The 14,013-nt window shown below is 40.3% G+C and overlaps 1 protein-coding gene across 31 annotated transcripts in view; it reads right to left on the reverse strand.

The window, feature by feature from the left end:
• The window catches only part of HEATR5A (HEAT repeat containing 5A), a 124,416-nt gene that overhangs the window by 70,713 nt on the left and 39,690 nt on the right, over nucleotides 1–14,013 (reverse strand). For all 31 annotated transcript variants that reach the window (XM_073997204.1, XM_073997199.1, XM_073997193.1 and 28 more), the window contains 2 exons: nucleotides 9,187–9,339; nucleotides 6,181–6,280 (listed from right to left, as the gene is read on the reverse strand). In XM_073997204.1, the coding sequence (XP_073853305.1) occupies nucleotides 6,181–6,280; nucleotides 9,187–9,339 (253 nt within the window). The remainder of the gene's footprint in view (nucleotides 1–6,180; nucleotides 6,281–9,186; nucleotides 9,340–14,013) is intronic.

Below are 14,013 nucleotides of genomic sequence, written 5' to 3' on the forward strand. Positions count from 1 at the left end.
ACCTCCCACCTCAGGCTCCCAAGCAGCTAGGACCACAGGTGTGGGCCACCATGTCTGGCTAAATTTTTATATTTTTTGTAGAGATGGGGTTTCACTATGTTCCCCAGGCTGGTCTGAAACTCCTGAGCTCAAGTAATCCACCCACCTTGGCCTCCTAAAGTGTGAGGATTACAGGCATGAGCTACCATGCCTGGCCAACTGCACCTTCTAGAAAACTAATGCTTGCTATTTCTAGTCTCTAGAAGAAAGGGGAGTTATCTATTGACTTATCACTGCATATTTTAAAATGCTGGTTCCATTTAGTATCTTTCAGCTTGGTAAATACTACTTAGCAAACATAATTGTAACACCTGGGTAGGGCCGGGCATGGTGGCTCATGCCTGTAATTCCAGCACTTTGGGAGGCTGAGGCCAGATGATCACTTGAGCCCAGGAGTTTGAGGATACAGTGAGCTATGACTGCACCACTGCACTCCATCCTGGGCGACAGACTGATATAGTGTCTCAAAACAAAAACAAAAACCTCTATTTCAGTAGAATTTTTTAGTTACCAAAGTTAAGAATAAATCCACTGCATTTTTATATTTCTCTAAGGCCAGATCAGAAATAAATAGCTAACATATGAAAAGTCTTTCAATCATATTCACAAGATGTTAGGAAATTATATTTCTAAAAATCCTGCAACATTCACTTATTTTAACTATAAAAAAATTTAGTTTGGAGACGTGCATGTGTATGTTTTTTAAAAAGATGAATAGAACAAAGTAAGAATTTAGAAAAGCATTTTTATTGGTTTCTGCTTTCATTAGGAGGGCAGATTATACTCCCTGCAGGGCCTTCCTGCTACTTACTTAGGTAAGTATAAATAAGTATAAATAAATCTTTTATCAGGATAAAAGACAATTTGCATTTTATACTTATAGAAAGAGACTTTTCTAAGGCCAATCAACCCCTATGCCAATGAAAGCAAGCAAACATACATTTAAAAAAAATGAAACAAGACATAAGTTGAAACCAGAGTAGGCACACAAATATCAATACCAACACAAGGCTCTGAGACAAAGCTTGCACCCATGGTAGGAGTGTAAAACCCATTCATTTTAAGAAACTTTCACCAAACCAAACTAGGAATAGAAGGTTACTCTCTTAATCTGATAGAGTAGCTACTAAAAAAGCTGGAGCAAACATCATTCTATCAGTAAAACATGAAAAGCATTCCCTTTATTTAACCCTTTCTATTTAGTTTTAAATGGCAGTTCTCTAACATAGTTAGCACATAAAGAAGAGAGAAACAATATTGTAAAAGGAAAAATCTAGATGAATCTACAAATAAATGTTTGATATGAGAAAATTCAGTAAGGTGGTTGGATATAAAATCAAATACATTTTTATAAGGCAGCAATAAACAAACTATATATACTATATACCCATCTATTTAATAATTACAACAAAAATACAAAGTACCTGGGAGTAAAGTTTTTAAAAAGACTTGTAAGACCTTTATTTAGAAAAAAATTTAAACTTTGTAAAATACCTCAATAATAGTAAAGAGGTATCATGTTCATGGGTATTGTAAAACTATGAATTATCTTCAAATTTATCCACAGATTCAATGCAATCTTAAATAAAATTTATCTTATTATTGTTATTTTTTTTGAGATGGAGTCTCACTCTGTTACCCAGGCTGGAGTGCAGTGGCATGATCTTGGCTCACTGTGGCCTCTGTCTCCTGGTTTCAGGCGATTCTCCTGCCTCAGCCTCCTGAGTAGCTGGGATTACAGGCATGTGCCACTATGCCCAGCTAATTTTTTTTTTTTTTTTTTTTTAGTACAGACGGGGTTTCACCATGTTGGCCAGGCTAGTCTTGAACTTCTGACCTCAAATGATTCGCCCACCTCAGCCTCCCAAAATGCTAGGATAGCGTGAGCCACTGTGCCCAGCCCCAAATAAAATTTCAGTAGAAGATCAAAAGTGCATGAAGGGCCAAAATATGTCTAAAGAGGAATAAGGTCAAAAGGCTTAATCTAACATACAAAATGTATTATAAAGATAACATGTTGGCATATAAATAAACACACCAATAGAGACCACAGGCATAGATCATGCATAAATGAGAATATAATACATGACAGAAGTGAATGGCAATCATTGAAGGAAGTATGGATTTTTTTAGTAAAGTACGGGACAGTTTGTTATCCACATTTAAAAAGAAAACGAAATTGAATCCTGCTATGGTCTGAATGTGTCCTCCAAAATTCATGTATTCGAAACTTAATCCCCAATGCAGTACTGTTGGGAGGTAGGGCCTTTTGGTAGGTGTTTAGGTCATGAAGGCAAAGCCCTCACAAATGGATTAAAGTCATTATTAAAGGGCTTCATGGAGGGAGTCTGGCCCTTTTTTTTGCCCTTCTATCCCTTTGCCAGATGAAGAAGGCACAGAGTTCCTCCCCTCTAGAGAATGTAGCAACAAGGTGCCATCTTGGAGGCAAACAGCTGGTTCTCACCAGACACCAATCTGCTGGTGTCTTATCTTGGACTCCTGCCTCCAGAACTGTTAGAAATAAGTGTCTGGTTTTTTTTTTTTTTTTTTTTTTTTTTTTTTTTGAGACGGAGTCTCGCTCTGTCGCTCAGGCTGGAGTGCAGTGGCGCAATCTCGGCTCACTGCAAGCTCTGCCCCCCGGGTTCAGGCCATTCTCCTGCCTCAGCCTCCTGAGTAGCTGGGACTACAGGCACCCGCCACCGTGCCCGGCTAATTTTTTGTATTTTTAGTAGAGACGGGGTTTCACTGTGTTAGCCAGGATGGTCTCGATCTCCTGACCTAGTGTCTGTTTTTTAATAAATTATCCAGCCTCAGGTATTTTGTGATAGCAGCATAACAGCACAGATGAACTAAGACAGATCCCAAGCTCACTCCAAATAGAAAAATCAGTTCCAGATGACTTAAATATGAAAGACAAACCTTCAAACACTTCAGAGAGAAATATAAGAAAATACAACTTTGCAGTAAGGAAGACTTTTTTTTTTTTTTTTTTGAACTGGGGTCTCGCTCTGTCATCCAGGATGGAGAGAAGTGGCGCAATCAAGACTACAGCCTTGAACTGCAATGCTCAAGCAACCATTCTCACCTCAGCCTCCTGTGTAGCTAGGGCTACTAGTGAGCACCACTACGTCTGGCTTTATTCATTTATTTATTTATTTATTTTGGTAGAGATGAGACCTCGCTATGTTGCTCAGGCTGGTCTCAAACCCCTGGTCTCAAGCAATCCTCTCACCTCGGCCTCACAAAGCACTAGGATTACAGGCATGAGCCACTGCCCCCAGCCAGGAAGAATTTTTAAACAAAAAGAAAAAAAGTACTAACCAAAGAGTAAAAGACTGATACATCTGACATTTAAATAATAAATGCATATTAATAAAAAAAATTAGAAGACATTTTTAACATTTTAATGAACAGCTAAAGAATAGTCTCAGAAATATGTAGGCCAGGCATGGTGACTCACAAGATAATCTAAGCACTTTGGGAGGTCGAGGCGGGAAGATCGCTTGAGCCCGGGAATTTGAGACCACTCTAGGCAACATAGTGAGGCCCTGTGTCTACAAAAAAAGTAAAAAGTTAGCTGGGTGTGGTGGTGCACACCTGTAGTTCCAGTTACTTGGGAGGCTTAGGTGGGAGGATCACTTAAGCCTGGGAGCTTGGGGCTGCAGTGAACCATGATCACACTACTGCACTCCAGCCTGGGTGACAGAGCAAGACCCTGTCTCAACAACAACAAAAAAGGCTGAGCATGGTGGCTCATGCTTGTAATCCCAGCACTTTGGGAGGCTGAGGCGGGCAGATCATTTGAGGCCAGAAGTTCGAAACCAGCCTGGCCAACGTGGCAAAATCCTGTCTCTACTAAAAATACAAAAATTAGCCAGGCGTAGTCGTGCATGCCTATAATCCCAGTTACTAGGGAGACTGAGGCAGGAGAATCATTTGAAACCAGGAGGTGGAGATTGCAGTGAGTGGAGATCACACCAAGGTACTCCAGCCTGGGCAACAGAGCAAAACTCTGTCTCAAAAAAATCCCAAAAACGGCTGGACGCAGTGGCTCATGCCTGTAATCCCAGAACTTTGGGAGGCCGAGGTGGGTTTATCACCTGAGGTCAGGAGTTTGAGACCAGCCTGGTCAACATGGTGAAATCCCGTCTCCACTAAAAATACAAAAATTAGCTGGGCATGATGGTGTGTGCCTGTAATTCCAGCTACTGAGGAAGCTGAGGCAGAAGAATCGCTTGAACGGGGACCTGGGAGGTGGAGGTTGCTGTGACCCGAGATCATGCCACTGCACTCCAGCCTGGGTGACAGAGCCAGACTCCATCTCAAAAAAAAAAAAAAAAAGGAAGAGGCCGGGCGCAGTGGCTCAAGCCTATAATCCCAGCACTTTCGGAGGCCGAGACGGGCGGATCATGAGGTCAGGAGATCGAGACCATCCTGGCTAACACGGTGAAAACCCGTCTCTACTAAAAAAAAAAAAATACAAAAAACTAGCCGGGCGAGGTGGCGGGCGCCTGTAGTCCCAGCTACTCAGGAGGCTGAAGCAGGAGAATGGCATAAACCCGGAAGGAAGAGCTTGCAGTGAGCTGAGATCCGGCCACTGCATTCCAGCCTGGGCAACACAGCGAGACTCCGTCTCAAAAAAAAAAAAAAAAGGAAGAATTTCTTATAAATTAATAACAAAAAGACAACCTAAAAGAAAGATAGGTTAAAGATATGAATGAATAGGCATTTCATAGGATGGGGAGGGGAAATACTGAGAAAAAACAAACACATAAAATTATACTTAAACCGTCAGGAAACCGATATACAATTGATATCATTTTATACCTATTGGATGGGGTAGAATTGATATCTGAGAAAGTGTTGGTGAAAAAGTGGTCAAAGGATACTTACACTATTGGTAGAAATACAGAAGAACACTGAAAAATAATTTGGTATTATTTTCTGAAGTTGAACATAAAAATACATTAGCTTTAAAAGCAGAAAACTAGAAATAACTCAGAAGTCCATGGACAAGAGAATCAATATGTTGTTGTATATTCGCACAATTAAATATTATACAGTAACCAAAATGAATGAACTTAAACAAAGGTAAAACTTAGAAACATAATGTTGAATAACAAAAGCAAGTCCCAGAAACAGGACAGTAATTTTTGCCTGATCAAAAACCAAGCAAATCTAAACAATGTGCTATTTTAAGAAACAAAAATATGTGATACATTTTTTTAAAAGACAAGGAAATGACAACTATAAAATTCAGATTAATGGTTGCCTCTAAAGGAAGGCAGAAAGAATGGTGCTGGAGAGGGGCACAGAGACACCTTCAATAGTATCATTAATGCTCTAGTCCAGTGGTAGCCAAATTATGACCCACTGCCTGTTTTTGTAAATAAAGTTTTATTGGAACATAGCCACATTCATTCATTCATTCACCTATTATCTATGACTGCTTTTGAGCTGCAATGACAGAGTTGAGTAGCTGCAATACAGACTTCATAGTCTGTATATACTAAAATATTTACTATCTGGTCCTTCAGAAGAAACATTTGCAAACCTCTGCTCAGGGTGTGTTGGATTCACAAGTGCACATTTTATTATTATACCTTATAAGCCATATCTTAAACGTATTTTTCTGTACATATAAAGTGTTAATCATTAGATGCTTTTTTCAAAGAACTTTCACATGTTTTATTAATTTGGAAATTACGAGTGCTCACATTATATATTGGCTTTTCTCTATACGTTTTAATCATACATGTATAACTCAAACTTATGAAAAATATAAACAAACAAAAAATTGAAACTGTTAGAAGCATCTGGTTCTCATGAACACTGAATACTCTAACAAACCAATAAAATGCATACCTGAAAAGGTTAAGAGTCTTAATAGTTATTTTCTTGTTAAATCTGCCTGTAAGGTAGATTATTCCCCCCAAAATTTCCTTCCCCTTTAATATGTAATTTTCATTCAAGACCTTAGCCTAAAAAAAAATCATATAACTAACTGATTGCCTTCCTCTATAAAATCATTCACCAACTATAGAAATTTGCCTTATTAATGTACTTAAGGAATATTACATAATCAGAGGGCAACTAATTCCTCTTAGAAAATTTTATCAAATCTAAATAGTCGATCCTTACTGAGTTAGCAAATCCACAGCACAAGGAAGTGGTGGAAGAAGACGCTGAATTACTTCCTCAGTAAGGAGATCACCACAGTGGGAAACAAAGCTCTTGATAGCTGAAAAGGAAAACAGACTTTTACTTGGGCATACTGTAATCAACCATGAAAGGCACATTTGATTATGGTATAACATTAGCATTCTTGTTAGAGTAATAAAGCAATTTGCTAAAATAAAAAAATTCCTGAAACTGTAGTATAAAAAGGTACATAGTGCCTTCTACTCCTAATCATACTTAAAAAAAAAGACTCTCTAGGATTACTAAGATGAAGCAATAACCGTATTCACAAAATGCTGCTGTCCTAAGGTTTTACTTTTACTCAGCCCTCAAGCTTAGAAGCAAAAAAAAAAAAAAATCAGCTTAGACTCTCAAGTTTTCCAGCTCTACAACTAGTTCCGTGGAATCACATTGACTTTCAAGTCAGCATGTTTGGTTTTTACAGATGTTATCTGAAACAAATAGTGTGTGCTACCACTCCCGGCTAGTTTTTGAATTTTTAGAAGAGACGGGGTTTCACCATGTTGACCAGGCTTGGTCTCGAACTCCTGGCCTCAAGTGACTGATCTGTCTGCCTGGGTCTCCCAAAGTGCTGGGATTATACGAGTGAGACACGGCGTCCAGCCCGAAATAAATAACTTTCTATAATGAATTACTTTTGTACATAGAATAAGATGTACGTAGAATAAGATGAGTATTTTTAAGTCAGACTGGGCCAGGCGCAGTGACTCACACCTATAATCCTAGCACTTCGGGAGGCTGAGGAGAGCAGATCACCTGAGGTCCGGAGTTTGAGACCAGCCTGACCAACATGAAGAAATCCGTCCCTACTAAAAATACAAAATTAGCCGAGCATGGTGGTGCATGCCTGTAATCCCAGCTACTCAGGAGGCTGAGGCAGGAGAATCACTTGAACCCGGGAGGCAGGGGTTGTGGTAAGCCAAGATCGCGCCATTGCACTCCAGCCTGGGCAACAAGAACGAAACTCCGTCTCAAAAACAAAAAACAAAGTCAGACTGATCAATTCTTCTCTTTCTCTCTCTCTCTCTCTTTCTCCCTCCCTGCCTCCCTCCTGCCCCCACCTCCCCCACCCCTGGACCCTTTGAGACAGAATCTCACCGTTGCCCAGGCTGAAATGCAGTGGTGCAATCATAACTCACCAAAGCCTCCATCTCCCAGGCTCAGGTAATCCTCCCACCCCAGCCTACAGGCATGCTCCATCATGTCTGGCTAGTTTTTGCATTTTTTGTAGAGAGAGGATTTCACCATGTTGTCCAGGCTGGTCTTGAACTCCTGAACTCAAGCAATCCACTCATCTCAGCCTCCAAAAATGCTGGGATTAGTCGTGAGCCACTGAATCTGGCTAAGATCAATTTCAAAAGTGGTCTTTAAGAGTAAAAATGCCTTGAATAAAAACCAAAACCAATGCTTCCACATCTTTCCAGGGATCTCACCCTTCATGGTGAAACATTATTATTTTATTTTATTTTTGAGACAGAGTTTTACTCTTGTCATCCAGGCTGGAGTGCAATGGCACATTCTCAGCTCACTACAACCTCTGCCTCTGGGGTTCAAACGATTCTCCTGTCTCAGCCTCCCGAGTAGCTGGGATTACAGGCACCTGCCACCACATCCGGCTATTTTTTTTGTATTTTTAATAGAGACGGAGTTGCACCATGTTGGCCTGGCTGGTCTCGAACTCCTGACTTCAGGTGATCCGCCCGCCTCAGCCTCCCAAAGTGCTGAAATTACAAGTGTGAGCCACTGCGCCCAGCCAAAACATTACTTTTAACAGTCTATATATTGTAGAAGGTACAACTTTCATATACAGGTGACCCTTGAACACCACAAATGTGAACTTCCCAGGTCTATTTATACGTGGATTTTTTTCAACAGATGCCACACCGAGTGTGCCTACCTCTCCTGCCTCCCCTTCCACCTGCTCCACCTCTTCTGCATCTGCCTCCGCTGACAGAAGTAGATCAACCCCTCCTCTGCCTTCTCAACATAAAGACGATGAGGATGAAGACCTTTATGATGATCTACTTCCGTGTAATGAATAGTAAATATATTTTCTCTTCCCTATGATTTTCTTAATAACATTTTTCTTTTGTCTAGCTTACCCTAAGAATACAGTATATAATATATACAACATACAAAATATGTGGGGTTGGGTGTGGTGACTCACGCCTGTAATCCCAACACTTTGGGAGGCTGAGGTGGGAGGATTGCTTGAGGTCAGGGGTTCAAGACCAGCCTGGGCAGCATAGTGAGACTCCCTCTCTACAAAAAGTTTAAAAATTAGCTGGGCATGGTGGCATACACCTGTGGTCTCAGCTACTTGGGAGGCTGAGGTGAGAGCATCACTTTAGCTCTGCAGGCCAAGACTGCAGTGAGCTGTGTTCACACCACAACATTCTAGCCTGGGCAACAGTGAGACCCTGTTTAAAAAAAAAAAAAAAAAAAAAAAAAAGTGGTAATTGACTATTTATGTTATCAGTAAGGTTTCTGGTCAACAGTAGGATATTAGATACATTTTTGGGGAGTTAAAAGTTAGACACAGATTTTTTGACTTTGAGGGGCACTGGCATCTTTAACCTCTATGCTGTTTAAGGGTCAACTGTATAGGCTAAATGGAAACCATTCTTAATGGTAATTAAACCAAACCTTAGTATTTCTGAAAAGAGGAATGAATGCTTACCTAAGACAAAACAATGTTGACAGTTTTTAACTGGACTGCACCTAATAAAACATGTATCTTAACTCTCAAATCTGGTTTATTATATCATACACCAGTTTATCATTACCAATTAATCAGTTAAAAATTTTTTGTTCAGTTACAAAAAAAAAATCATTAGTGGCATATCCCCCTGCCTCACGTTAAATAAAACATACAAGTACATGTTAAAGATAAAAGGTGGGTAAAAAGCCAAAGGAAAGGGAGAGACAAGACTAAATCCAACCTACCACACAGTGCACCAGCTCGTCCTTCCAGGGTTACCTGCCATGTAAACGAATCTCCTCGGCTCTTTTCTGTTTCTAGATCTTTAGGAGATGCTGGAAAGACACACTTCCACAACAGCAGAACACGAGCAAGGTGATGGCTAACAACTGCAGGACCTGTAATTTATTCAACTTGTCACTTGAAAGAGAATCCAAGGTTGTCACTCTTTAAAACTCTATTATTAAGCAGGAACTTCTCTCCTAAACATTTTAATTCATTATTGCAATATTTTGTCCCTTCTTCAGGTTCCAAATTATCTTCAGGTTCCAAATTATTACTGAATGAATTATTATCTGATGGTGCTGGAGTACAGAGAAGAAAAACAAAGAACTAATGGTATAGGCTGGGCTCTAGCGTCAGCTCCTCCACTACTGCTATGTCGCCTTTGAGACTCAGTTTCATCTACATATTAAACGAAGCTAAAACCCCCTGTAATGCTTGTCTTTAAGGGCTTGTCAGGTCCATATGATAGAATGCACTTTAAAGAACTCTGAAAAGCTGTAATGGACCACATAAATGCAAGGTACAATTATTATAGTAACAAACAACATAGCATGCTTTTTGAGACAGGTTCTTTCTCTGTCCCCCAGGTTGGAGTTTAGTAGTGCAGTGGCATGATCACAGCTCACTGCAATCTCAATCTCAACCCCCCTGAGCTTAAGTGATCCTTCCACCTCAGCCTCCTGAGTAGCTGGGACTACATGTGCGTGCCACCACACCCAGCTAATTTTTGTATTTTTTTGTAGAGATGGGGTCTTGCCATGTTGCCCAAGCAGGTCTGAACTCCTGGGCTCAAGCAATCCACCCACTTCAGCCTCCCAAATTGCTGGAATTACAGATGTGAGCCAACTGTATTCTTGATCTTCAGAATAATGCTACCTTCTGATAGCAACTTGTTCCAGGTCAAAAATCAGATATAAAATGTCTGAATAGAATATTTTTTGTTAAAAAAAGGTTTCAGAGCAACATTTATGAACTGAAGGAATCATGACACAAACCCAGTAATAATACAAAACAACGTGCAATAACATTATCAATTTTTTAAAAACCCAAACCCATAGCTTTTCTCCCCAGGTACTCTTCTTTAAATTTCTGGAGTTACCTTAAACTTCTTCAATAAGCACTCTCTACTTCTTACTCCCACATTCCGCTGACTGTATGTCTTTCTTCTGTTCCAAACCCATAGCTCAGAACTGCATTTGGCTTTGGAGGGAGACTGCCTAGATTAACATTCTGGCTCCATCCACTTATTAGTTGTGTAAACCTGGATGAGTTATTTAACCTTTTTGTGCCTCAATCTCTTCATCCATAAATGGGGAGAGTAACAGTATTTTATTCAAAGGACAGTTTCTGAGGTGTATATCAGTTTATACACAGAACAGCACTTAGAGCTGGGCAAGGTGGCTCATGACTGTAATCCCAGCACTCTGAGAGGCTGAGGCTGAAGGATTGCTTGAGGCCAGGCATTTGAGACCAGCCAGGTCAACATACCAAAATCTCTCTACAAAAAAGTAAAAAGTTAGTTCGGAGTGGTAGCACATGCCTGTAGTCCCAACTACTTGGGAGGCTGAGGCAGAAGGATCATTTGAGCCTAAGAGATCAAGGCTGCAGCAAGCTATGGTCTGACTGTGCCCCTGTAACAGAACAAGGGCCTTTCTTTAAATAAATAAATACTTATTATTATAATGTATCTAGCAAACACAACACACATACACACACACCTTATGAGCCATCCACAGAGAGACAAGATATGGAGGAATCTGGAAATCCAAGTTTTTTTATATGGCATCAGATAAACTGGGAAGTATATCAAAAAAGGTTTAAGTGTGTAGTTCACATTCAAGGAATGAATGTATTTTGTGTTTACATTAGTTCACAGTGAAATAATGAAGAAAATTATAAATTATAAAGGGAATGATAAAAACAGAGAAGACATGTTTAAAATGCAAAGCAAAAATTAACAAAGCACTAAGACTGCTGTCTAAAACTCATTCCCAGCTGGGCACCGTGGCCCATGCCTGTAATCCAAGCACTTTGGAATGGCAAGGCAGGAGGATCACTTAAGCCCTGGAGTTCAAGTATTATCAGCCAGGGAAACAGCAAGATCCCCTCTCTACAAAAAAAATTTAAAAATTAGCTGAGTGTAGAGGTGCAAACCTATAGTCCTAGCTAGTTAGGAGGCTGCGGCAGGAGGACTGCATGAACCTGGCATTCAAGGCTGCAGTGAGCTATGATGGTGCCACTGTACTCCAGTCTGGTAACACGGTGAGACCCTGTCTCCTAAAAAAATTAAAAAAAAAAAAAAAATTCTATTTCCCACAAAAGGAATCAAGGTTTCTTGGAGAAATGGCTGATGGCAAGCCTAAGGCAGAAAATGTACAATGTAAAACCTGGGACATCTTGCATGCAAAAACACATTATCAAAGAATGCTAGGTTCATGTTAAAAGGACAAATGAACCAACCTGAAGGGACTCCCAACGATCAAAGATGAGACAATTTGATGATCGAAAGGAATAATGATCGCAAGTGATTAAAACATATAAATCTATAAAATTCCATGAGCTCATAATGATACCTAAAAACAAAAACCTCACTGGTCCCCCCTGAAAGTTGCTATGATACTAACGCATTCTAAAAATTGATAATAGCCCAGGTGCAGTGACTCACTCCTGTAGTCCCAGAACTTTGGGAGGTCAAGGCAGGCAGATTGCTTGAGTCCAGGAGTTTAAGACCAACCTGGGCAACATGACAAAACCCCATCTTTACAAAAAAATTAGCCAGGCGTGGTGGTGCACAGTCCCACAAGAGGCTGAGGCAGGTGGATCACCTGAGCCTGCAGAGGTCGAGGCTGCAGTGAGTCATGATTGTACCACTGCACTCCAGCCTGGATGACAGAGTGAGACCCTGTCTCAAATAAATAAATAAATGAATAAGAATAAAAATCGATAATAAAGGGAAAGAACAGTTAAGAAAAATGAGTAAAACCCAAGAAAACAGAGTAATTAAATAAAACCTTAACTAAAACTTTTAATCCCTTTTTGTATGCTGATTATTAATATGCAGTAAAATATGATGTACAGGAGAAAGGACCTCTTGTTGTCTTCCTCCAACACAATTACCTTGTTTTAAAATCTCTTGTTTATCAAAATGCGATTAGATAGTTTATTTCCTCCTTAATTCACCAGGAACTTCAATACGGCGGGCATGAACATCCAGCAATAAGCAAATAAAAGCTTGACTACATTATTCCCAGCACACTGTGAAATGATGATTTATGCTTTGGGCTAACAAACACTTTCTGTAAAGGGGCAGATAGTAAACATTTGAGGCTTTGAGAGCCACATACTTTCTGTTGCAATTACTCAACTCTGCCACTGTACACCTAAAGGTCACAGACAATCCACTAACAAGTGTGGTTGTACGCAAATAAAACTATGAATGCTGAAACATGACTTTCACATGATTCTCATGTATCACAAAATATATTTTTTTCCCAACCATTAATAAATATAAAAACTGTTCTTAGCTCACAGGCTGTGTAACAAATATTGATGGCAGGCCAAATTTGGCTCCTTGAGGCTAAACCTGATCTAGTTCAATAAATCTCTTTAATCATCTTAAGAACACTACTTAAAGTAGTTCTTCATTAATGACTGTTTATTCTCATTTAAGCTCCTTTAGGTCAAATTACTTTATAGGTGTCAAAATGATTTATTGGCCAAATCCAGCCAGTTGCTTTATTTTATTATTATTTATTATTTTTATTTTTCGAGACAGAGTCTTGCTCTGTCACCCAGGCTGGAGTGCAGTGGCATGATCTCAGCTCACTGCAACCTCTGCCTCCTGGGTTCAAGCAATTCTCCTGCCTCAGTCTCCCCTGTAGCTGGGACTACAGGCACATGCCACCGCACCTGGCTAATTTTTGTATTTTTTTTAGTACAAGCAAAGTTTCACCATGTTGGCCAGGCTGGTCTCGAACTCCTGACCTCAGATGATCCGCCCGCCTAGGCCTCCCAAAGTGCTAGGATTACAGGTGTGAGCCACTGCGCCCGACTTATTTGTTTTTGTTTTGTTTTGTTTTTGAGAGGGAGTCTTGCTCTGTCATCCAAGCTGGAGTGCAGTGGTGCAATCTCACTTCACTGCAACCTCCACCTCCTGGGTTCAAGCAATTCTCTTGCCTCAGCTTGCCGAGTAGCTGGGACTACAGGCATGCGCCACCAGGCCCGGCTAATTTTTGTATTTTAGTAGAGATGCAGTTTCACCTTGTTGGCCAGGCGGATCTTGAACTCCTGACCTCAAGTGATCCACCCACCTCAGCCTCCCAAAGTGCTAGGATTATAAGCATGAGCCACCATGCCCTGCCTCAGCCAGTTGTTTTATATGTGAGCTATAATTTGTATGACAACAGAGACTTAAAATATAGGTGTAATAAAGTAATAAAATTAAGTTTCATTAGACTGGGCAACAAATAAATAAATAAATACATAAATAAATAAAGTTTTCAGTGGCTCATGCTTATAATCCCAACACTTTGGGAGGCCAAGGTGGAAGGACTGCTTGAGCCCACGAGTTCAAGACCAGCCTGGGTAACATAGTGAGACCCCATCTCTACAAAAAAATTTTAAATATTAGCCAGGCATGATGTTGCACGCCTGGGTAGGAGGATCACTTGGGTCCAGGAGGTCAAGGCTGCAGTAAGCCATGATCATGCCACTGCACTCCAGCTCGTGTGACAGAGTGAGACCCTGTCTCAAAAATTTACAGGATATAAATAGTCATGACTGTAAAA

The sequence above is a fragment of the Macaca fascicularis genome, chromosome 7 (genome assembly GCF_037993035.2).
Source record: "Macaca fascicularis isolate 582-1 chromosome 7, T2T-MFA8v1.1".
In the NCBI taxonomy this organism is placed as follows: domain Eukaryota; kingdom Metazoa; phylum Chordata; class Mammalia; order Primates; family Cercopithecidae; genus Macaca; species Macaca fascicularis.